Source organism: Nyctibius grandis, chromosome 15, assembly GCF_013368605.1.
Source record: "Nyctibius grandis isolate bNycGra1 chromosome 15, bNycGra1.pri, whole genome shotgun sequence".
In the NCBI taxonomy this organism is placed as follows: Eukaryota; Metazoa; Chordata; class Aves; order Nyctibiiformes; family Nyctibiidae; genus Nyctibius; species Nyctibius grandis.
The window spans coordinates 281,752-306,381 of NC_090672.1; the positions used below are offsets into that span (position 1 = coordinate 281,752).

General features: G+C 42.7%; 1 protein-coding gene across 1 annotated transcript in view; it reads right to left on the minus strand.

Moving 5' to 3' along the window:
• Positions 1-4,839: 4,839 nt before the first annotated feature.
• The window catches only part of GAS7 (growth arrest specific 7), a 101,520-nt gene continuing 81,729 nt past the window's right edge, over positions 4,840-24,630 (minus strand). The window contains exons 8-14 of the mRNA XM_068413346.1: positions 21,712-21,786; positions 17,848-17,926; positions 13,627-13,755; positions 11,543-11,666; positions 9,329-9,408; positions 6,885-6,983; positions 4,840-6,169 (exon numbers count right to left, since the gene is read on the minus strand). Of these exons, the coding sequence (XP_068269447.1) occupies positions 6,056-6,169; positions 6,885-6,983; positions 9,329-9,408; positions 11,543-11,666; positions 13,627-13,755; positions 17,848-17,926; positions 21,712-21,786 (700 nt within the window). The 3' untranslated portion in view covers positions 4,840-6,055. The remainder of the gene's footprint in view (positions 6,170-6,884; positions 6,984-9,328; positions 9,409-11,542; positions 11,667-13,626; positions 13,756-17,847; positions 17,927-21,711; positions 21,787-24,630) is intronic.

The window sequence follows — 24,630 nt, forward strand, 5'->3', positions numbered from 1 at the left end:
CTGATGAAATAGATGGGCAGAGCTACTTTTTCACTTGATTTTGGATTTGGGTTTTTACAGCTACATCAGAAGATGAGCTGTAAGCCCATGCTCTAGAGCTGCGCTCCTACCACAGACCGACACAGGGTCACTTGTGGAGCTGCTGGGAACTGCACGTCTAGCAGCTAGGTCTTATACATTAAGTATTTGAGGTTCTCATTTCTTAACGTTTACCTTATACGTGTACTCAATGCCAAAGGAGAGAAGAGGCTTGTGCATTTTTTAGCCTGATTTTCAAAGTCTCTTATCATCTACATTCTCCCTGTTGTGTTCCAAGAAATCTCTGAGTGCCGAGCACTTCCAAAGAGCAGGTGAAAAGAAGAGGGCACATTTCTACATAAATAGTCTAACTTGCAGCAAATATTTAAATAATGACATTAAAAACAGGGACAAATTTAAAGAGGTTCTAAGAAGGTCTCAGAAATTATGACTGCTACTGAGCATGTTAAAGTCTCCTGTGAATGTTTTACAGAAAATTCCTGTTAGGAAAAAAAAAAAAAAAAGAGGTGATTTGAGTGCAGTTCACTGTCAAAAGAGAGCTACACACACTAACACTACAGCATGGGGCTGTCAGTTAAATAAAAAGCAGCTAATTCAGCAACATGAAACTGCGTGGATGCATAAAGGGTAAAGAGAACCAGAGCACAAGTTTGTGTGCTGCCTGTTACGCACAAAAGAATTATTTCAGCGTTTACTGTAACTGGGGAACACGAGGGGGAGCATAGCTACCCCACAGCAGCTCAGGCAGGGCTGCAGAGGCAGAAAAGTATTCTAGAAATATAACAGGGATTTCCATATGACTTTCACTGCTGTGACGATATTTTAACATTAAAAAAAAAATCAAAGCTATCTCTAGAGATCCCAGTGTCAAATAATGAAATAACATTCCTATAAGGGAACAAATGAAGTCTTTCAGAACTTGTTCAACACATAGAAGTGATGAACAAATGTGAGTTACAGACATGAGTGAAACTGGCGCAGATCAGAAAACTGAGAATTAGACTTTTTTGGATGTTGCTCTATGAAAGCAACTGGAATCTTGCCAGTGATGGGAGAAGAGTCACTTGGCCCACGTGGTAAAGGACTCATTGCTTTCAGCTCATTAACTCCACCAGGAATCAGCCAACAGCACTGGATCCAGAATGCGTTCTGTTAGGAAATAAGCTGAGAGAATACCTTAGAGAAAGACTTCCTACAAGGACTCTCTATTGAGTAAACTGTGCCAAAAGATGGCTTTGAAGATATAGGCGGGCTGGTGTGGATGATGAATAAAATGCTCTCATTCTGTATGGTAGCTGAGGTTACAGTTGGTAAGCACCTCACCAGCTCTGGCACTGGAGTCAGGACACCCAGAAGATTCAAAGCTGCAGGAATTAATGAAGCCCTTGAGCTGAGACAAGGACGAAAAGGCTCTGGCTGAAGCAGAGATCACCTGGGAGCCAGATGCTTGACAGCATGAGACAAGTACGTGACAGCATCGCTTAGACAAAGAGGGAGCTCTGCAGGAGTGGCAGGACTCCTGAAACACAGGCAGCTTCAACAGACCTGGGTAAAAGGCAAATTCCCACTAACTGTAGCTCTTCAGGTGAAAGCAAACAGTACTAATCAAAAGTTCACCTTCTGCTCTGTGATCACAGAGCCGTATGAAGATGTAAAACAGCCTTGTTACTCACCAAAAAAAGACTGATACCTCTAGTGACTAAAATAGTAAAAAGCTGCATCAAGTATGTGAGGCCATCTGCGAGGCAAAATGAGATAATCCTTAAGCTCAGTACCTATGGAGGCAAGAGACTTACTTTGCTCTTCCTATTAATCAGTTACATTGCAACATAATCATGCTTTTCACATGCTAGGTATTTTAACATAACACAAAGCTTGATCTTGGTCCAGAGAAGAAGCTGTTTAGGATGAGCTATTGCATGAGCCAAGACTGCGTTCAGCTGCATTTTTGCAACTCAATGGAAGATGAATAGAGCAATGCTGAAACTCCCAAAGTGACCTTGTTAGGAATGAACACGAGGGCAGGCGTCCATGCTTCCCTTCAAACATGCCACTACCTTCTTTGAAGATGTTGTCCATTCAGAAGCACAAGGGCTCCAGCACTCCCTGACTTGTAAGGCATCACACTATCCAGGATCCAACAGCCAGAGAAGTGAATGAGCCAGGTGACACTGATCCCGCTGTCTGCAGTGTCATATCACAAGGGAATATCATCTTTTGCAGGAAATAAGATGGTAACTGTCTAAAAGCAACATCAAAACTTCCCTAACACTTCCACTAATTACAGATGAAAGTCTTGTAAAGGAAGCATGTCACCAATTGCAGAGTAGCACCACGCGAAGTCTTCTGGGCCTGCTAAAGATTAACAGCCAGGCACAAGTGCTCTCCTCAGGTTATCAAAGTGAAAGAGATACAGACTCCATCAAAAGAATTCTCTTTCTGTGCAGCACACACATTCCTGCAACATTTCAAATGCACCAAACACTAGAAGTAGGAAAACTGTCTGGAAACGAAACAAAAGGAAAAAAAAATTTGCCAGAAAATACAACTGAGAATTGAGAGCAGCTTAAATATACCTTAACAGAGGAACCAAAATACATTCCAGTCCTCAGAGAAACCTGTGCTAATGGACAGTATTCCTAGTCCAAAATAGATAAAATAACAAACATCTTTAAAGAAAGAGGAAAAATAAAGTGTAATTGATAATAGATTGTTTCAGGTATTTATTACGAAGAATACTGTATAAAGTGCACAAATAACTTGGTTTTGCAATCAAAAAACCAAGAATGTGACGAGGTGTCTTCAAGATTGCTCATTTTAATTTACAATACAGCTTAGAATACAGGGGTCAACCTGAGATGCAGCTCTTAAGTACTCCAGTTATTTTTGGTCATTGAAGTTTTGAAAGTTCACCCTGCACGTGTCCTTCAAAGTCCACGGTAGAGATTGGAAAAGCATACATGGGTATGCCAAAAAAATTAATAGGACAGCGAAAAAATCAATAGGAAGACTGAAAAAGAGAGATCATCATGAAACTTCCCTGCTTGAACAGCAGAAGAGGAGTCTAAGGAATTGTATGTACTCTAACTGAGTTACACAACGCTTAGGCAAACCATGTTTCAGTTTTATTGCAATAGTCTTTGAAGGAACTTAGGAGAGACTCACACAGCAGTGTGCTGATGCTTCCAACACCAAGAATAAAATAGTAGTCGCAAATTCGGAAGCGTGTAATGAAGTGCAGTATGGGACGTGTCTCGCCAGGAACAGTGACCCTGAGCATGCAGTGGTCATGGCATTGCAACTGCCAACGTGCAAAGGTTTATAAAGCTTAACTGCGCAGCAGAGAAGTGGGTTGTGGAGGCATTTGCAGGACAGGAACAAATCTATACTGGTAAAGAGATGGTTGAGAAAAAGAGAACAGGAAAATGCAACAGAATTCAGTTAAAAATAACAAACCAGAAAAATAATTACTGCAGCAATATTAAAAATGTGTTTCAGATAAGACTTCTCTGTGGCTCAGTTTGTATTTGTAAAGGGGAATTATCAATGATCTGGATGAGAGGATCGAGTGCACCCTCAGTAAGTTCGCAGATGACACAAGTTGGGCGGGAGTGTTGATGTGCTGGAGGGTAGGAAGGCTCTGCGGAGGGATCTGGACAGGCTGGATCAATGGGCCGAGGCCACTGTATGAGGTTCAACAAGGCTCAGTGCAGGGTCCTGCACCTGGGTCACAACAACCCCATGCAACGCCACAGGCTGGGGGAAGAGTGGCTAGAAAGCTGCCTGGTGGAAAAGGACCTGGGGGTGTTGGTCAATGGCCGGCTGAATATGAGCCAGCAGTGTGCCCAGGTGGCCAAGAAGGCCAACAGCATCCTGGCTTGTATCAGCACTAGTCTGGCCAGCAGGACTAGGGCAGGGATCGTCCCCCTGTACTCGGCACTGGTGAGGCTGCACCTCAAATCCTGTGTTCAGTTTGGGGCCCCTCACTACAAGAAAGACCTTGAGGTGCTGGAGCGAGTCCAGAGAAGGGCAACGAAGCTGGTGAAGGGTCTGGAGCACAAGTCCTGGGAGGAACGGCTGAGGGAACTGGGGGTGTTTAGTCTGGAGAAAAGGAGGCTGAGGGGAGACCTTACCACTCTCTACAACTACCTGAAAGGAGGTTGTAGCAAGGTGAGTGTTGGTCTCTTCTCCCAATTAACAAGTGATAGTATGAGAGGATACGGTCTCAAGTAGTGCCAGGGGATGTTTAGATTGGATATCAGGAAAAATTTCTTCACCAAAAGTTTTATCCAGCATTGGAACAGGCTGCCCAGGGAAGCGGTGGAGTCACCATCCCTGGAGGTATTTAAAAGATGTGTAGATGTGGTGCTTTGAACATGGTTTAGTGGTGGACTTGGCAGTGCTGGGTTAAGGGTTGGACTCGATGATCTTAAAGGTCTTTTCCAACCAAAACAGTTTTATGATGCTATGAATATTAATTCTCAATGATCTCATCACAGGACTTTGAGGCTGGTGATCAAAACCCTAGAACAGTTGTAGAACAAAAGAAGGATGCAACTTTGGTGCTGGGAAAAAAATGATGGTAACAATGAGATAAAGTGGAGCATAACTGTGGATTAAATGAAATAGTATGGTTTGGGAAATTGTAGATAACACAGTAAACACCAAGTAAAGGCCACAGTGGTGAGAATAAAGGTTTCTGCTGGATCTAAAGCAAGAATCTTAAGAATCTTGGTATTGTATGAAATGCTGAAAAATACATTAACAGCAACACGGAATAATCAATCAGAAATAACAGGAGGAGAAGAAAATTAATACCTTTTCAAAACCAGTCTCCAAACTACATAACACTGTGCCAAGAGCAGTGTTGAATTTTTGGCAGTTTGCGGTAACGGTAACAAAGGAAAAACCTAAGGTTAAGAATCTGATGATGCAGAAGTGCTGGGCACCTGCATCCACATTTAATGCAATCTAGCATCACAGATTCATCACACCTTTGAAAATCAGGCTCTAAAAAGATAAACCCCACAATTTATCTGGACAAACTTGGTTATTAAAGTACCTAAAGGCTGTGATATTCACCTGAAGGAACCAACAAAGGGCAATTTAAAGCTGGATCCCAAATAAAATGTTAGAGGACTGTCTTTAAGGAGATTCTGGAAGAAAACATCTTGCATAAGCAGGAAAAGTTTTGAATATCTCATTTATTCCTTGGTATATAACCTCCTTCTGTCATTGAGGGCACTCAGACAGCTAATGAGGTAGGTATAGCACAACCGAGTCTTTCCTGATAAATAACGGTGATGGCAACACTTTCAACCTTATTGATTGGCCTAGAACAGAACTCATGATGATAAGGGGTTTATGTATCCCTGAGAGGGAGTATAAAACATGAAGAACAGGAGTCTTCTCCATAGATTTTGGGAGAAGGGCCATCACTTCACTGCCATGGTGGGACACTTTGTTATATGAAATAAATGTATTTGCACAACATTGCTGTGAGATGTGTGTTTTATAGATGGGGGAGCCAGAAAAGTTAATTGATTTATCTATGGCCATGAAAGCAGTCAGTGACAGACCTAGGATTCATGATCAGGACTTCCTTGCCTCCTGCATCATGTTCAAAGAGTTATCTACTTGCTGGCCAGAGGCTCACTGCATGGTTGTTCTAACATACTGTATAAAGATAGTCATGCAAGGGATGTAGCACAAAGTCACTGAAGAACAGAGCTCTCTCTGTACCAGAAAGCAGATTTCTTCTGGAAGCTGCGTGCAATTGGGAACCTCTGGTGGGAAGCACACATCTGGTTTCTTCACCCTGGAACGTCTGGTGTTTAAGGCTTAGCACAATGAGGATCATTTTAATGACTAAATGTAACAGAGATAGCCTGTACAGGCATAAATTACAAGGTATCTGGTAGTGGAACAACCTTTTCCCTGTGCATTTCTGACCCTTAAAAAACAAACATCAGCCTGGTTAATTCAGTGGACTCATCACATACAACCATAGATCAGTCTATATTTCCATGTCCACAGGTCGGATATCTCCAGTTTTGTGTTCTTTTACCCACAGTTCCCTGTCTTTGGCAGGATCCACTTTCCGAAGCAACTGATCCACGAGCTCTACTGTCTAAAACAAACAGAACAAGAATCAAAATGTCAAGGGCGCATTTCAGGCAGAGACAGTCATTGCTCTGAAGCGTAGAGCAGCTATGGGCACGCTCACATTGCATTTGCAGACAAGTGAGAACTGCACGTATGCGAGACTTGGTGGACAACAGCCAGATCTGAATGTGAAGCCTTGTAGCGGGAAGCAGAGAAGCAGCAGACTTTTAATGTCAAGCATTGGCCAGTTTGTCGCTGACTCCTGTCCTGCAATCTGTACCTTACACCAAATACAACCATGTACTGAGGTCGGCATACATCCCCCATATTTTAATAAATTTAAAAAAACCCCTAGCCAGTTTTTAAATAAGAAAAAAATACATACCCCCTCCCGCAACAGTGAAACTATTTACCATCTTCCTTGCAAGAACAGAAGACCTAAAGGAGGAGTGCATCAGGCTGGGAGAGCTAATAATGGCTCATGATGGCCAAATATAATTCAAGTCATTGTGTCTCCCCCAGCAAAAAGCTGTAATCCAGCAGTATGAAATGTAACCAGGATCAGAGAGTCTTGGAGGAGCAGGGCTGTAGGGTGGCAGGACAGTACGGCTGCAAACAAGCTGACTACAAACACTTTTCACATCTCCTTTTGACACAGGTCAGTCAGATCAGGATAAGGGCCGTTCTGCTCAGCTGAAGTGCAGTAAAGACCAAAGGGACCGAACAAAAAGCAGACTTACACTTTGGTTGAACATGTCTGTCTCATGCCGCAGCTGCGTATACTGGCAAAGATGCTGCCGAATCATCTCCACCCTTTCAACTTCTAGTCTCTCGAGCTCCTGGACACGAAGAAATACAAGTCCATATTTTTCTTGGAAGCTGAGCCTGAAGGCCCAGAGAAAGAATGACACACAAACAGTTGCCAGTCAGTGCGATACTACTCCAGGGTCAGGCTTTGGAGCTGAACTCTGTGGTGGCACATCCCTCTGCTTTGCAGAGATTCAGAGACAGCAAGCAACAGAAATCACTTCAGCCTGAGCCTAATGATGGAAAAGAAGGTCAAAACCTTTCCAAAACTGAGAAAGCCAAGGGAGAGAGAGAAACTACTGTCTTCAGGGATGCTGTAAGCAAGAGGGAATCTGTTTCCTGCAAGAAGCTTTGCATGCTTCGTTGCTAGCTCCAGAAGCTACAGTGATTCCTTGGGGGAGCAGGAGACCGCGTTGGGATGTATGGCTCAGAGGGCCTGAGTGCTCTCGGTCTAACCAAACACCTGTAAGAGCAGTTTTATCTGTTCACCAGATGATGAGCTGGGACAAGCCTCCACCTCGCTCAACTGGCAGTAAGCAGACCCCAGCAACACTTTAGTTGAAAAGGAAGGTGATTTCTAACTTTCCTCTTGTTTTTTTCTGCCTCTCTCTTCTCCTGGGTTCTGATATTATACCCCAAAATCTGCATTTAGTCTCTCCCTGTCCATTTGAGTGGCAGTAGTAGAAGCAGCATGCCAGGGAAGTCTGCCTTTGAAGGCATATACTGTAATGGACTTTGCTGTATCACTAGAAAGCTCTATATTCACAGGGACATCAATGGGGCCAAATCTTAAAAAACTTGCCTTCAGAGGGCATTTCTGGTGCCCACTTACTGGGCATTGTGGTGGAGTGCAAACTGAGTATATACAAGCAGGCAGGCCGCTACACTGCCTTCCCTGTGCTATCTTCAATTTGTTAAATGTCATTTGGGAAACAGATTCTTCATACAGCACAAAAATCTCAGGTGGCAGACTATCTGCCTGGGGAGGAAGAAGAGCACAGGAGCTTAAGGTATGGACAGGACTGAAATAGACTGAGCTCCTATTGCTGTTGCCAGTTGATGTACTGCCTTTGAGGAAAAAATGGCCCACTTGGAACTCAGACTCCCTTATTTAGGGCACAGATGTGCAGGATCAGAACGCAGAACCCAGTGTGCTAGTGCTCGTTATCACGCCATACACAGACGTGCATTGTATCTGCACCAGAAACTTCAGGGAGGAAGGTACGCAAGGAAACACAAATCTTCAGACCTTGACTCTCTTGACTTTGTATTGCATGTGAACTGATCTTTGTCTGAGCTGGTCGGATGCACAGTGGTTTTCAGTTCAGATTTTATGCTCATGTACACCAGGACTTACCTTCAAATGGTTCTCAGCCTGAGTTTCACAACTGACAAACCTGCTGTGCAGCCTACAGGCTATGACATCCCTCTTGAGCTATCTACTAGGGCACTTTGAGTCGTAATTCTCTGGGAGCAAACATGCAGCTAACATATACCTGGACACAGTGGCACTGATGGTCAGTGTCATTTGCATCAGTGAGAAACCACCAGTGAAGGTGAGAGGAGAATCAGATCTTTTATGTATAGGAACAGCCAACCTTTTCTCTCTTGTTCTGCTTTTGGGAAGACCTCTGCCTCTGGTTTTCCATCCACCCACCTGCCTTTATTTATTTGCCGCAGTTTAAATATTGCAATGACACACTTTCAAATGCCGAGCAATTTATTACCCTGCTTCTTATTAAGAGGAGTTTACAGTTTTGTGTTTGTCCAATGAGAAAAATACATGCAAAAGGCATTTTATTTCCCACTTTTGAAAGCAATTGGCTGTTATCCAGAAGGGGTCTAAGGAATGACATGAAGGAGGGGCCCTAAAGCCAAAGTACAGGTATTTCAAGGAATACAGCATATCAAAGCTGTATCTTGGCAACTAACTCCAAAGGTATATGCCCTTAGGGTGAATACTGTGAGCTGCGTTATCTTCAGAGAAACACAACAATAGGCAATTAAAGCATGCCTTTTCTGAGTTGGCAATACTCGTGAAGAAATTGTAAAATCATGGAATACAAAAATTCATTAATGTAGAAATGCATTCAGTGATTTATCACATTTTTCCCTGTCTTCCTTGTGCATTACTTCATCCTTCCTGAGGACAATTCCAGCATTCTGGCCCCTAAGCAGCCCTGAACTGATTCAATGCCTTCTGCAAAGCAACAGTTATTCCTTCCTTCCCCTAATGATGAGTTTTTCTTAGAACTGAGAACAGGAAATACAGTTTTCCCCACCACTTTGCACTGTAACTAGCTGTGAGTGATGAATGTTGTACGCTATTACAATTTTGCAATGTTACACATGTAAGATACTACACAGAGTTACATACCAGAGTGGTGGTCACCATTTCCTCAAACCACTTGGACTGGGCTTGATTGTAAAGATCCACGCAGCGCATCAGGTCATCTCCTGAAAAGTTCAAGACAGCAACACATTGGTCTTCTGAGCTTAGAACGAAAGGGCAGTTCAGGCTTTGTAGGCAGACCCAGACGGTTTGAAGGTCAGTCCTGGTGGAGCTGAAGGCAGTTCTGTTACACGGTATTTGTCAGGTGCAACAAAATTTCAAGAAAATGCATGCACTTGATTGGTGGTAAAACATCAGGTGACTGGGGTGAGAAAGAACGAGGAGGAAAGACAAGATTTTAAAAGGAAAATATGAACATTAAGCAATATTTTACAAAATGCCCAGAACTATGAAAGCAAGTTACTTCAAGTTAAAAACCAAAATGGTCATAGACAGAAAGCTATATCCAAAAAATAAAATAATTAAAATGGGAAATCAATAATAACGAGTTATCGAGCTGCAGGGTAGCACACTGTAGGTGAGACTGCATTCTAAGTCAGATTTGTCTAAAACCGGAGTGAAGCATCAGGCTCAAGCTGTCTGAGATCGAGGGATACTTATTTGCAACCTCAACCCAGTTGCACACTCATGCATTGCCCAGCCTCTGAAGATGCACAATTTCAGTTGAGCTCCGGCTTCCTCCTGTGTTCTGGGCAAACACAATAAGCTGCAATTATTTCAATTTTTTCTTTGCTGCAGGACTCTGCTCTGACAGAGAGGGAAAGGTGGGTGGAAAATCTGGAAGGCACGTCTCTGAGACTACTGCTTTCCAGCTAGTAAATTTTCTTCTTTAAATGGGGCTCAGCTACTTTCCCTAATGGTTTGATGCCTAGGTCCAGGGCTCAAATTCATCCTGTTCTTTTAGGTCCAAAAAGGTCTGGGGACAAATCAAGCTTTAAGAACAGGACTCCATAGATCAAACAAGTGTCAAAGAAGTAAACACATCTGGAAGTCTCACATGGACTTAGAACTTGGGGTGGCAACCAAATTCTACGAAGAAACCAGGGTTCAGTGCTTAAAGCTCGGCAATAAGCTTATCCACTCAGATGGGGGATGCCTAGCCTGACATGGCAAGTCCAAACTAATGGCCCCTACACTCCAGAGGTTCCTTGGGAGCTATCTGACTTGGGGTTATCCTCCACCCACACGAGTGAATCTGAGCCACTGTACAGCCAGGAACATGAAAGTCATGAAACACATGAACAGTCCCTCGGAGAAGAAATCAACGCCACGTGTCAGTAACTGGTGAGATCACAGAAGGGCTCTGGTCTAAGAGCTCTCTAGTCCTATCGTCCACTTGCAGCAGGCGTCATTTCAAAGCCAGATCACTACACGCATGTAACTTCTGTTTCTCCTAAAATGGTTGTCTATACACATGGTCACACTGCGAATGACTCTTCTCAGTCTCCTCAAAACCCAGACAGGCTATCCTGAAGTTTTGAAAGCCTCAGAACTATGAAGGACCACTCTGCCAAGGAATGGACCTGTGAAAGGATGAAATATGGAAGCCCTAGTTAAAACATATTTTCAGCAAAGGCACTAACAGAGCTGCACATATCAGCCTTGTACATCTCACAACAGTTCCTGATGGATCCTGTAGAAGTGGTTTGAGCCTCTGTAAAACATGCATAGGTGACATCAAGTACCGCTGTCCTCAGTACAGTATAGCACACACTACTACATCCTCAGTATCCCTTGAAAAGAAATCATTTTAATCTCTGAGTAGCAGTGGAAAAAAGACAAAAAGTTCACTTTCAAGGAAAAAGACAGTAATAGGAAGCATAACAGGCACCCACATAGTTGTGGATGACTGTGATTTAGGAAAGAACCAAGGAAGGAACTATGATTTAAGGATGAAACATCCTCAGCTGAGCTTCTTTGAATCTGATTTTGAAAGTTTCACAAACACTGTTATCTCAGCACACTTTCACAAAACAAAAGGACAATTCACCCTCCTTTTACTGTTGTCACCCCAATTATCAAGATCATCATTTTGTGACGTCTGACATGGAAAAAATGGGCTTGTTTCTTCAGAGGATTTAATCCCAAACAGATTTGTAGCACGGTTCACTCTGACTTTGTAGCTACAATATTAAAAAACAAGAAACACATGGGTGGATGAGCAGTTGCATCCCATCTTGTTCCTGCCATCTGTGGGGCTGCGCTTGCCTCTGGCCGCTGACAGACACGGGTACTCACCTGCCTGGGTGGACTTTCGTCTCGCCTTCTTAATCTCCTCTTCTGTCTTGTTGCTGAGCTTCACCTCTAGCTGCTGCGTTTTCATTTCCAGATCCTTCTGTCTCTCTGTCAAGGCTTTCCGGGCCTTGGAGTAATTAAAGAAGAGTCACATGTTTTAGAGGAAAAGAGCTGCCAGCTGCTTTCAGCCACCTATGACTCCCTCACACAAGTATTTGTCAGTAAGAAGTCAGGGACTCTGCATAAAACTGGGTCCTAACTGGGATTCAAGTTCTTAGGGCACCATGTAGTGTTCAAAGAAGTGTCCTATCACCCTACAGAAGTTGTCAACACATCACAAAAGCATCTGAACTCTTCATAGGTTCTTAGAAAGGCACTGTACAAAAGGCATCATCAGACTTTCATGTTTCTTAGTAACTTTCTCCCTATTTCTGGAAGAAATACACCTCTTCCATTTGCTTTTCTTAAGATCTAAACTGTTGAAAGAATTTAAAGTATATTACAAATTTATTTTTAAGCATCTTCTGGATTCAATATACACATATCAGAAAGTCTAACAATAGGAACTTTGAGACTTATTTCAGAAAAACTAATTCAGATTCATGACAACAGCAGTTTGTACTGTAGAAATCAAGAACATGACACCTGGTTACAACTGATTATTTAAATTACTTTACTTTAAATTTCTTCAGGCTTTTAAAACCTGATTTATCAGTATCATTACTGAATTTATACAGGCAAATTAGTGAAGTGTCTTAACAAATAAACATCATTACTGCATATGCATGCTGTCACCTCATTTGCTGAGGTTGCCTAAATACATAAAATAAAAATAACTTGTTTTACACGGACTTGTTATAAAATAGGTCACATTTGTTCTTTATCCAGTTATAGTGTTTAAAACGAAATTTGGATGATTATATTTTGTTAGCACCTTGCAGTTTTCTACAGTCACACCAGCCTGCAAGTTACAATGCTCTTAAGGCATTACTTGAATTTTTTCAATTTGCAGCTTCGAAGACCCTGTGCTTGGCTCGGCAAGTCACAAGAGGGAGCTGCAGAAAAGCAATCTGGTGACAAGCTGCGTGCTTCATCAGGCACACTACAGATGCGGCTTTTCCCTTTTTTTATTCCTTCTTCTCAAGGCTATTCTAATTCATTCTTTTCAATATCCCTACTGAGGACTGTGTTTCTTTGCAGATATGACCGTGAAGAACTTCTTGTTTTGCAGAAAAATGCCTTCCCTGCATATGTACAGCCTGATAACCTTGTGTATCCTGCAAAAATTCTAGCCCAGGGCGAACTTTCTCATGTGCACTCTGATCTTTAATGAAAGCCCAAACAACCTTCTGGGTTGACTGAGCATGGTATTTTCCTTTCCAACTCACAGCCAAGAGCAAACCGAGTGAGGATACCATTTGGTATAAGCTGAGGCATGGGTATCCCATTTCCTGCCAGCTGCTGGTAAGAGAGTACTTTTTGTGGGTATAACTCTCCCTAAATCACAACCTCAGCTACCTACTGGATGTTCATGTTAAAACAGCCCCTGATACTAGGGTGCTGCTGCTGTTTGGGTTTTTCAGGTGAGGATGTTTGCTGTGAGGCACAGAAAATGGGAACTGGGAGAGGGCTTATGACTTGCCATGCCAGGTTTGAGCTGCCTTCCTCGGCCATCTGCTTTTGGCCACTGCATGAGAGGATACTGAGCCAGGCGAGCCTTTGGCCTGACCCTGCTGCTATTCTAAGGCAAGGTTTTTTAAATTTTGAGGGCAATAGATGTGACATCCAGATGCACGCGAGCAAGGAGTATTTTCATCAAATACGTTAGAAATATATTGTCCCAAACTGGGAAGGGGAGGATGAAACAAAAAGCCAGTTCAGCCCTGCCTGTAGCCTCCAGTTTCCCAAATCTCATCTAAGCAGCAAATGATGTCTGGGGCCTGGCAAAGCGTAACTAACACCAGAAAGCACTCAGCAGAAACCTCTGTGGTTCTTGGTGGCAGAACAGAAACTTTTCACTGGGCAGTTGCTTTTCTGTCCAAACCAGCAGCATCCCATAAACCCTCCAGTTTGTTCTCTGCTCCCACCTTTTCAACTGCTGCGTAGCGGCTGGCCAGATGCTTCCGTAAGTCTGCAATATGGTGGTCACACTTCTTCATGTCTTTCTTAAAGTTCTCTCTGAAGTTGAGCAGGGGTTTCTCTACCTCGCTCTGAAGCTGGTAATGAAAACAAAGGAAGAAACGGCAGTAATGAGGAGCCAGGCAGGAATTCACAGCTCTTCTGCTGAGCAGAGCTCAGGATGGAGAGGAAACAATACACACACCGCAGCCAAAGGCAATGTCACACAGCAACACTTCTCTTCCCCAAGAGAGCTCTGAGTGAAGCTACTGCAAAACGCAGCACTTAGCAGGACAGCTCAAGGGAATATTTACTGAAGGGAGCAAAAGGACAGAAATCTTGTCTTCCTCTCCCCATTAAATTCTCTCTCTCTTCTTGCACATAAGATCAAACTGCAAGCAACATCCAGAGCCTACTTGAGGTGCTCTGATTCTGGCCTAACTGATGCAAGTTGCTTAAAAAAAACAAAGTACACAAACTAAAGCCGCTAACCCTGACTGCAAGAAGGTGAGCCAGTGGACCGCGGTAACATGTCTGTGTTTCTTGTATAGTGAAAAGAGATCCAATAAGGGCACATTTTATTTATTTCTGTCAAGTATAAGGGAGCCTAAAGAGAAGCCTGAGTGTTTAGTTGAAACTCTTAAGCAGTGGCAAGAAACCACTGAAATGAACTCAGGAGAGATCCATCAAGACCGCACATGTCACTTATCTCTCACAAGCAGGACCTGATAGTCAGTAATACTCAACTCTGATAAGAGTTTGTATCATATTGCTCTTTGGCCTTCTGATATACAGTTATGACATCTAGGAAATGTGCTCTGAAGAGATACAGATATTTCACCTCCCCGGAAGCAACCTAATACTTCTTTTCTATTGTCCCTCCTGTGGGGATGCCGGACTCCATCAACACAGGCAAGTTAGGTCTGTTATCACCTGACATGGCCCACAGTGGAGCAGTATCAAACAGTCCCTGAAAGCAAGTATTTTTGGCCTTTCTCCAGTGCTATTTTAATGGAGAAGGAGACTTCATTCAAGTTCAGTAGAGCCTTTTAATGGAGGCTACAAAGACAGCCAAGGCCTTACAGCGCACATCCTAGAGAGGTTAAACAAGCCTAAAGCAGAGCTTGTTTAGGCAGATGAAGACTGGCACCATGGTGATCTAATACGGCCTACAGCTATCTGAAGGTCAGATGCAAGGGTAACAGAGCCAAACCCTTCTTCGTAAGGCCAGGCAATGTCACAACAGACACTTGAGCTTTGGGAGGTTCAGGTTGAATGCAATTTTAAAAAACAATCACAGAATGATAGGTGGACAATGGAACAGGTTGACCAGAGAGGTCGTGAAACCTCTGTCCTTAGAGGTATTCAAGACTCTGCTAGACAAAGATGTAGCTGACTTGATCCACTGTGGGTGATAGTCCTGCTCTGATTGGGGTAATTGAGCTAGAAAATTCTGGACAATGTTTTTATGACAGTCTCATCAGGATGGCCTCATGCAAGCTAATAAAGACCTGTTCACAACTCTGGGGTCCAGCATGGTCACACAAGCTCTCTCAAGAACAGAGGTACAAACCAATAGCTGTGCCAGGAGCATTGGCAATGCTCAACGAAACAAGAACTGTAACAGAGAGAAGTTCAGGATGGCTTCAGTGAACTCCAGAGGCAATATATTACAATTGATAGAGACATCTGCGTGCAACTGAGTTTGAAATAGCTAAATAGTCTGCATGCCCTTCAGACTGCTCCATTAATAAATGGATTAACCTGGGTATCCAACCCAACATGAGTCAATCATCCTCAGTGGAAGAAGTGGCAACCTGACTCGTCTAACATAAGTAGGCATTGCTGTGAAAACCCCTATAAAAATCCCCAGGGCCAGGGACACACCAAACAGGAGGGCATTTCACTGGTAGTTCTACTTGCCAAATAGAAAGTAAAGATATTTATTTATTTCACGTGGTTTATAATGGGATGGGCAATTCTGAGATCCTCACAAAGATGGGAAACGCCATCACCAGGAGCCTCAAAATGCAAACAAGGCAACTGCGTTCTCCAGTTTTGTGTTCTGGGAATCAAAGAGGCAGACTGCTCAGTGAAGGCAGTCATCTTTCCTCTAGCATCATTATCCTACTTGAACTTCCATCTTGCAAGAGGAAACATAAGCTATCAAAATAGACTCACATGTGAATGACCCAGGCTTTTAAATGCTGCATTATAGTTGGCCATATATATTCTTTTTTCTATTTTTTGTGCTAGAAGATCTTGCTAAAAGACTTTCAAAAGCATGCAATAGATGAAAAAAATATAAACTACTTTCCCAAGATGAAGAGATTTAAAGCACCAGTGTATATGGACAACTCTGACCCTTACTCATCACTGAATGGGTGAGATGTAACAAAGGACTTGAAATCTCAAAAAGTTTGCTAAAAGAAGTTACCAGGTATAGGACAGAGGCCCTGTATCTCTGTACCTGTATACTCATCACTGAATGGGTGAGATGTAACAAAGGACTTGAAATCTCAAAAAGTTTGCTAAAAGAAGTTACCAGGTATAGGACAGAGGCCCTGTATCTCTGTACCGGTATGGTAAAGACTTGGGCAGAAAGACAGAGGCACAGGGTTAATTATAGTATTATATGTTGGAGAAACTACACAGCTGAATTATCAGAAACCACACTTCAAAAATTCCTCTGATTTCACAAGTACTTATTTTTTCCTTTGCTCCATCAGCACCATTTCCAGAATGGCTGGTAACACACCATCATATCCAGGCCAGTCCATGACTTCAACTAGTACAACATGTACGCATCTTCTCTTCCAGCAGAACTCACCTCCTGGAGCTCAGTGAGGGATAATTGGATAGCTGGAGAAGAGGTTCAGTGCCATGATGGCCTTCTTGAAGGATTTCTCATGTGCATGTATCTACAGCTACCATGCCAGTCTGTAAAGGCATTAGTAGTGTAATATTTTATGTTACAAGTGCCAAAAGAGTGTTGTCACCCTTCTCAGATCTGTTTGTGACCCCCAGTGTAACAGTGCTGTGAAGGACTGTCATAGAAGTTGTTCAATGTCTTCATGGCTGGTGTTCATGTTTGAATATTCTTGGTGTGCTCTGCACTGTACTGACTGCTTTGTGCCAGCACTGACTGGTTTCGTTTGACTGTCAATGAGAAATATAATTACTACAACATGTTTAAAAACACACTCTGTTAATAAAAGAAAGTTGGAACTAGGAACTCCCAAAGCAGGTATGGGAACAGTGGGGAGAGTTCAGAGGATGCTACAGGAGTTTCTGTGAAGGGTTTAAGAAAAGGTAAAATAATGAAAGAGTTCTATACGTTGCCTGCCTACACGCACACACCACTCCAGGGCGCATTTCTTCCTCTTCGAAAACAATATGAGAGGACAACGGGGAGCAAAAAGTTTTTCACTAATTACAGCGCTGAAGCAGAAGTTTGAAGCAGAGAAGTGGGTTACCAAGGCAGCAGCTGGTTGCCTGAGTAACCTCTGCATAATCGCTTACAAAGAGTGCAGAGCTATAATTTTCCTCCAGAACATGGCTGTTATGCTGAGATATCTGCCACTGTATTGAACTTGATCACCCACAGAGGTTAACATAATGTTAACAGGACGCGAGAGTATGTCACATGGTGGAAAAAAAACAGATAAATACCATAATTTGTACAAGAAATCTCCTTGGGCATCACTTGAGAGAAGATCCAAATATAACACGAAGTAAGTTCCCAGTGCACTTTTCAGAAAGGCTAACAATATGAAGAAGTCAGAGTCCTGGTTCTCCTCCTTCCAGACAGATACGGTAGGTTCTTGTTGGGAAGTCAAATATTATTTTTTATTTCTTCCTCTACAGAAGTAATCTGTGTGAGCTCTAGGTAAATTTACTTGAACAGGCTGGAACTTAGAGCCCTAGGTGAATAACCTCTAGAATCAGTTTTCCTTCTTTTTTTTTTATGAAAAATTAAGGCTGTATGTGTTTTAACATACTCATCAGGTAGATTAAATAAACTATGATTTTGGCAGGAAGAATGGATAGAGTTTCAATAAGTTTGTTCACCAACTTTATTTTTTCTAAATTTGTACCATATGCATGTGTATTTTCCCCATTAACAAGCACTGCAGGAAGATCCACATCAATTACAAGGCAAAAATCTTTGCAAAAGAAGAACTATTTACCTTAGAAGAAAATTTGAGATGAACTTCTGCTTCATCAGCTAGACTCTTCTTTAGCTGAGCCCAAGCCTCTCCTAGTGTGCTGAAAGAACACAGAGCGACAATTATCAATGCTCTGTCTTCTGCACATCCTCCCAGAGAGAATTGTCAGATAGTGTCAGATGGATATGACACAACGCTTTGTACCGTATCATGCTCAGCAAAATCACGGAAAAGTGATAGAAATCTAAGAAGAAAACCAATTTCTGTGACCAAGGTAGAATTATACTGGCGTTGTATGTAGCAGATCTTCGAAAATACTGTTCATAATGATCTCCAGTTACAGAGACACCACGGTCTCCATAAGCAAGATACTTCAGTATTTTATCCTTACCATAACAAAATTTTTCTTCTCTAATCCTTAAAATAAAACTTCACCAATGCAGTTTTCCCATTGCCTCTTCTACATTACATCATCCCTCTGGTAGACAGATGACTTCTCCTCAGAGAAGCCTTTCAGTATTTGAAAATTACCAGGTCTTTTTTCCACCTCCTTTTTCCTTCAGACAAATTATTTTCTAGAGAACGGCAGTTTAGGTACGCCCCTCTAGACCCTCTCCAACAGCCTAGATTCCACTTTACGCATCATAACCAAAACTACATCGTCTTTCAGCATAGGTCTTCTAGTTGCTAAACTGGTAACAGATTATTTCGTATCAGACACCCTTTCTTTTACATATCTCAGTATGATTGCTTTTTTAGACAACAGCGTGAAGCTGTTGATGAATAAGCTTGTGATTCACTACAGCCAGATCCTTCTCCCACAAACTGTTATGTAAGTGTATCTATCTTTCATATCCTGTGAAAGTATAAAACATGGTACTTTGTCCTCATTGAAATGCATCTTAATTTTTTTAAAGTTCACTTCTCTAGTTTAACAAAATAATTCTGAACTGCAATCTTTTCTTCAAATTGTACACTACATCCCTCCTAGCTTTGTTTCATCTCTGCTTACAGTAAACCCATTATTTATTCTATCATAAGTCATTAACAAAAACATTGAAAAATTCTGGACTTGGGATGAACCTTATGGGATCTCACTGCATAGCTACTTTCTGCACTTTTTATAAGTAGCGGGTATGATTTCTTACTTAGTTTTGCACCTTAGGCTTTATTCAGGCCAAGAACTTCTCTTGCCTGCCTACAAGAATCTCCCATTGCAAAAAGCTGTACTAAATTAAGAGCTATGATGCTGACTTCTTCTGTTATTCCATCACTGGAGGAATTTAGGTTGGTTTGACATTGTTTGTTCTATATGCATTCACCTTAGTTTTCCGCTGAGTGCTTCTAGAAAGCTTGATGGTTTATTCTACCACTTTGCACAGGTTATATAAAGCTGACTGATCTACAGTTTTCCAGCTCCTTCTCTCTCTCCTCCACCTCCTTTTCAGAGATAGCCATATTTGTCCCTTCCTGGTAGCCTGAAAAATTGCCTGTCATCTGCAATTTCAATAATGATCTGTAATCTCTGAAGTTGCTCCAATGAGTTGAGTTCTCAAGTATGGTGTTATCACAGCTAAACAACCTGAGACTGTTTCACCTACAGAAGTGCTCCCAACTCTTCTCCTTCCCTAGTCCCACCCTGAGGTCCCCTCCCACTGTCCAGTAGCAGTTCTCACTGCTACTATTTTATCTGATCTATTTAAGTAAAGAAGACATTTCAGCCTGTTAAGCATCTTCTGTATGTCTTACCCAACCACAATGACTTAAATGATCATGGATTGTATCACCTTCTGTGTACGTGCAGCAGAACTGTACTCACAGAAACCTGGACAGAACCATCCTGATACCACAAATCGGTCCTATCTCATCACTCTCGTGTTCCACTCACATACATGATGGTAGGTCTTCTTACCACCAGAGGAGGGCAGAGGACCCTAGAGGGACAGCCCATACTTTGCATCAATTCCATAGACTGCTGGACAGCAAAGCTGGAAAATGCTCTGTGGAGTATGAAACCAGCAGTTGTAACTGGTGTGTTCACAGAGCAGTTCACATGGTCCCCTGACTCACACCTGACCAGAAATGAGAAGACGACCCTGGTGAATGTTTACTTTGAGGGTGCTAGGCTGCACTCCCACTTTTGGCTCCTTCAAATCCTCCTGTTGGCTGCTCTTCCTCTCTCAGAATCACAGAATCATCTTGGTTGGAAAGGACCTTTAAGATCATCGAGTCCAACTATTAACCTAACACTACCAAGTCAACCACTAAACAATATCCCTAACCCATGTCCCTCAGCACCACATCTACATGGCTTTTAAATACCTCCAGGGATGGTGACTCCACCACTTCCCTGGGCAGCCGGTTCCACTGCTTGATAACCCTTTCCGTGAATAAATTTTTCCTGACATCCAATCTAAACATCCCCTGGTGCAACTTGAGGCTGTTTCCTCTTGTCCTATTGCTTGTTACCTGGGAGAAGAGACTAACACCCGCCTCACTACAACCTCCTTTCAGGTACTTGTAGAGAGCGATAAGGTCTCCCCTCAGCCTCCTTTTCTCCAGACTAAACAACCCCAGTTCCTTCAGCCGCTCATCACACTTGTGCTCCAGACCCTTCACCAGCTTCGTTGCCCTTCTCTGGACTCTCTACAGCACCTCAATGTCTTTCTTGTAGTAAGGGGCCCAAAACTGAGCACAGTATTCAAGTACTCACTCTCACTTCTTTAAATGGAATTTCTCCCTTTCCTTGGCCTCACCAATAACCAGGATCTTCTCACTAGCCTCTTCCTGGTCCTAGCCAATTTGGCCACCACAGCACCTTCCAGTCCCTCATCTTGCCACCTCTCCAGGCAGAGCAGCACCAGGCAGTGTTCCTAGCTCCCTGCACTCTGCTCTGTGTCCCCTTCAGTTGCCTAGTTCAACATTTTTTGTGCTTCAGTCCTCATTCCCTCTCTTTTCTCTCCTCTAGTTTCCTTCCCCTTCATTTTTTCAGGCGTTCCCCTTTTCTCCTATTGGGAGTAGAAAAAAGTGGGAGAAGGATGTGGACGAAAGCAATTTTAGCTTTGCTAGGAGCAGGTTAACACCCACTTCTAAACAGGAAAGAAGAACAGAAACCATCATCAATGTAGGTGCCTGGAGAACTAACAGTCTAGTTAGCCTCTTGCAATCTCTGTCCTTGCCTACTGGAAGCTGAACAAACACCTCGTGGAGCTTCACTGCCAGTAGAAACACACTGTTTCAGAACTAGGGTGAGGACAGTCATTTCCAACCTTGTCTTTCAGTGCTTAGAGGGTTTGTGTTAGAACAGATAGAGCTAACACCTTCTAATCCTTCAGGAGTGGTGTCTTTTCATTATTACTGAATAATTACAACCTAGACTGAAGTGCATTGCCTAATACCTTCTTAATAACTTCCAAAGTGTGAACATACTGTAAATAAGGGACAACCTGCTGCTTGTCTTGGAAGGCCAGACCCAAGATGAGAAGAGACTTCTTCCTCCCTCTGCCTGTTCTGCTTCAATTCTACTGTGCTGACCTTATGGATGTACTATCAGCAGTACACATATTCCATATATTCTTCCATATTCAAAAGTAATTTAGTCCTTATACATGCTAATCCCTAAAGCAACTAGTGCTGGCTAGAACAAGGATAGCACAAACACGTTATTGCAAATGCAATGTTTTATACAGATATTCCTAAAAATTTACCATGAACATCTGCAAAAGAAAAATATTCCAAAGCCATTCTATCTTCCTCAACACACCCAGGATGCCAAATAAAACTCTACTCGATGGGAGAGCTCAGGAAAAATACATGTACCTGTGTGGGAGGAATGCCTTTTATGTTAAAATTCTCATCTTCTGCAGAAGTCACAGACACACTTACCCTTCTTCCTGAGCAGCCAAGGAATTCTGAGACAGTTTGGACAGGTTCTTAGCATATTCCTCCTCAATCTTTATCCTACACACACAGAGAGAGAAAATAAAGACAGCAGTAAGTAAGCTTTAAGGCAGAAACCCTCACACATAATTTAAAAAAATTCTCTGCATTTTAACAGATCTTGCCACAGGAATTTTCCTTTCAGTCTCCAGGGCTTGGCAGCACCAGTTTCAGGATCCATCTCTCCCCTTCATATGCTAAAAACGCAATGACAAGAGCAGGGATATATGCAGGACAGCATGTGTGATAAAATTAGAGAAAAAGCTACAGTTCTGGAGAGCAAATAACAAGGACAAAGTGTTTCTACTGTGCAACATGGACTGTCTGCAAAACCGGGCTCACTTGAGAAGCATGTGTTTCAGTTTGCTGCTAAACGTGAGGTCACACATCCTTGAAGTGAAGATGAAGGAATGCAGCGTACAGGAGAAATTCAAATGAGGTTTGGGGTGCTGGACTGCACCTTTCCTGGGGACCCTGAATGCCTCCTGCTCCCCATTAGAGAAAACAAAGCTAGTGAAGATGTGGCAGGGGCTTCTGTCACCAACACATGGTTGTGCAGCCCCTGCCCTTCACCCATCCCACCCACTGCCCTGTCCTTCTCTCCATTCACTCAGCAGCACCACACCAGGAGCAGGATCTGAGCTTGCCAGCGGTGGGGGTGCAGAAGAGGGAAGTTGTTGGCACAAAACCACTGTGGAAATGGCTGCAGGGAGAAGAACAAGTGTAGCTGTTGAGCGAGGGGACAAAGGTAAATGCTGATGGCACAGCAGGGAGGGAAGGAGCAGCTGCTGGTTCAGAGGTGATGTGCATCATGCCTGAAACCCATCTCTGGCTCCCCTGAGTTCTTCTCCTGGTGAAACATTTGCAAGGTATACATGATCCCAACTAGTGCAAACAACTGGCTGGTTTTCAAACCAGCTTGCTCAACAGAGCATCTCCAAGAGAGACCTACTTTAAATACCTACTTTAGGATGAGACTAATCTTGTCTCAGAAGTTACACTTTCTATGGACTGAAAAGGGAGCATAGGTCAACTATAATGAAGATGCAAATGTCTAAATGTAGCTGAGATAAATACCTAAGTGTCTAGCCCAAAGCCAGGGCTCACTGCTTTTGTGTCAGTTATCAGGAGTTCCCAACCAAAGCTCTAGTCTACATCCTTCACCATGCAACTTTATTCCTGATGGATTTTGGCTTAAGGATGCCTTTGAGTGATTCACTTGAGGATGGTAGGTGTGCAAAGGTGCTAGCTGGTCTGCTGACTGGCCTGAGCTGCCCATACACACAGACCCACACAGAATCTGTGTCTCAGTCCTTCGTCTCATGAACAGAGGAATAACCGTCTTCCATCATAAAGGTTTGCTGTGAAAATCATTAATTGAAAACCCTGTGAAGTTCTTCCTTGATAGTGCTGTAGCTGGGGAAGTATTGAACAGAACAAGACAAGAGGAAGCCTCATGATTTTCACAATCACACATAAGACACACTATGTCTGCTGCCATCAGTGCCTGTCCTAAGCGCAGCACCCTAAATGCAAAGCCATTGGCTTCGCTGGAAGCAGTCCTCACTGGTCCCAGCATTGGCCCAGGCTCTGGGATTTCAAGTGTTACTTGTACTGCAGGTGGATGGCACTACTAATAGGGCAGACTGCCTTGGCGAGGAGGAATAACAATGAAAAATAACAACAAAAAGGTGAACTGGTTATTGCTTAAGAGCCCCAGTTCTAAGGCATAAATTGTTCCACCCCAGCCTGGCATCCTGTCATCATCTGTGGCCAAAACATCTTGAACATCTCAAAAGAGGCTAAAAAAACAAGACGTACCTCAAAAAGGGAAAAAAATAGGCCTCCTGGCCCTGGCTGATATAAACACCCTGCAAACTCTGCATTGTTGTGACTGTACTTCGTGTGCCCACACTCAAATAGTTTCAGTCACACCATGTTATCATGGATGAAGAAAAACTAGAGAGCTACAAAGGGAGGCAAAGATGATCTGATGTGACTACCATGCAAGAAGAAACTAAATAGATTAAGACAACACAGGGAACACGGAGAAAAGGTGATAGAGGATATCTGACAGACATCTACACAACTGTCAGTGCGTGAAGACAGTGACTATGAGTCTTTTTACACTGTTTCTCCAGATCAGGAGGCAACAATGAAATTATCAGACAACAGAAACATAATTACTTTTCCTATAGTGCATGAACTGCTGAAGTCTGCTACAAATTGTTGCAGTGGTCAAAAATATAAAAAGACTCAAAAAGATCAGACAAACAGTTTACAAGTGTCTGCTGAATATGGCAAAACTAAGGCAAACTCTGGCTCTAGAAATCCCCAAACTTCTGGTTATTGGAAGCTGGGAGGACAAAGACTCTCATGCTCTTGTGCATCATTTCCTCTTGTGCACTCAGTACTGCCATGGTCAGATTAAAGACAGTGGGCTACACAGACCTTCATCAGACTCACTACAGCCATTCTCCCGCTTGTGTTTCTTTTCATGTAGCTAAATAATCTGCTATTTATTTTAAATTTTCTAAGCATAGCCCAGCTCAATTAAAAAATGAGTGGCCAAAAGCCTAAGACCGTGTTCTTTTGCTAGTAAAAACACTACTTTTTATACTTGGAGAGACTGATGCTATTCAGGGCAGTCTGCAGATTTTCTTGGCTGTTTTGGAGCGCTTACTTGAATGCAAATGCTGGACCATATTTTCACTGCTGACTTAAAGTAATTCTTTCCTTGTTTCACACCCACATACTTGATCTTTCAGTTCAGTCAATTTACTAATTATTTTCATCTCTTTCTTGAGGTCTGTCTTATTAAAATTCAAAGTCTGTATTATAACCCTACCTTTGTCAACAAGAACT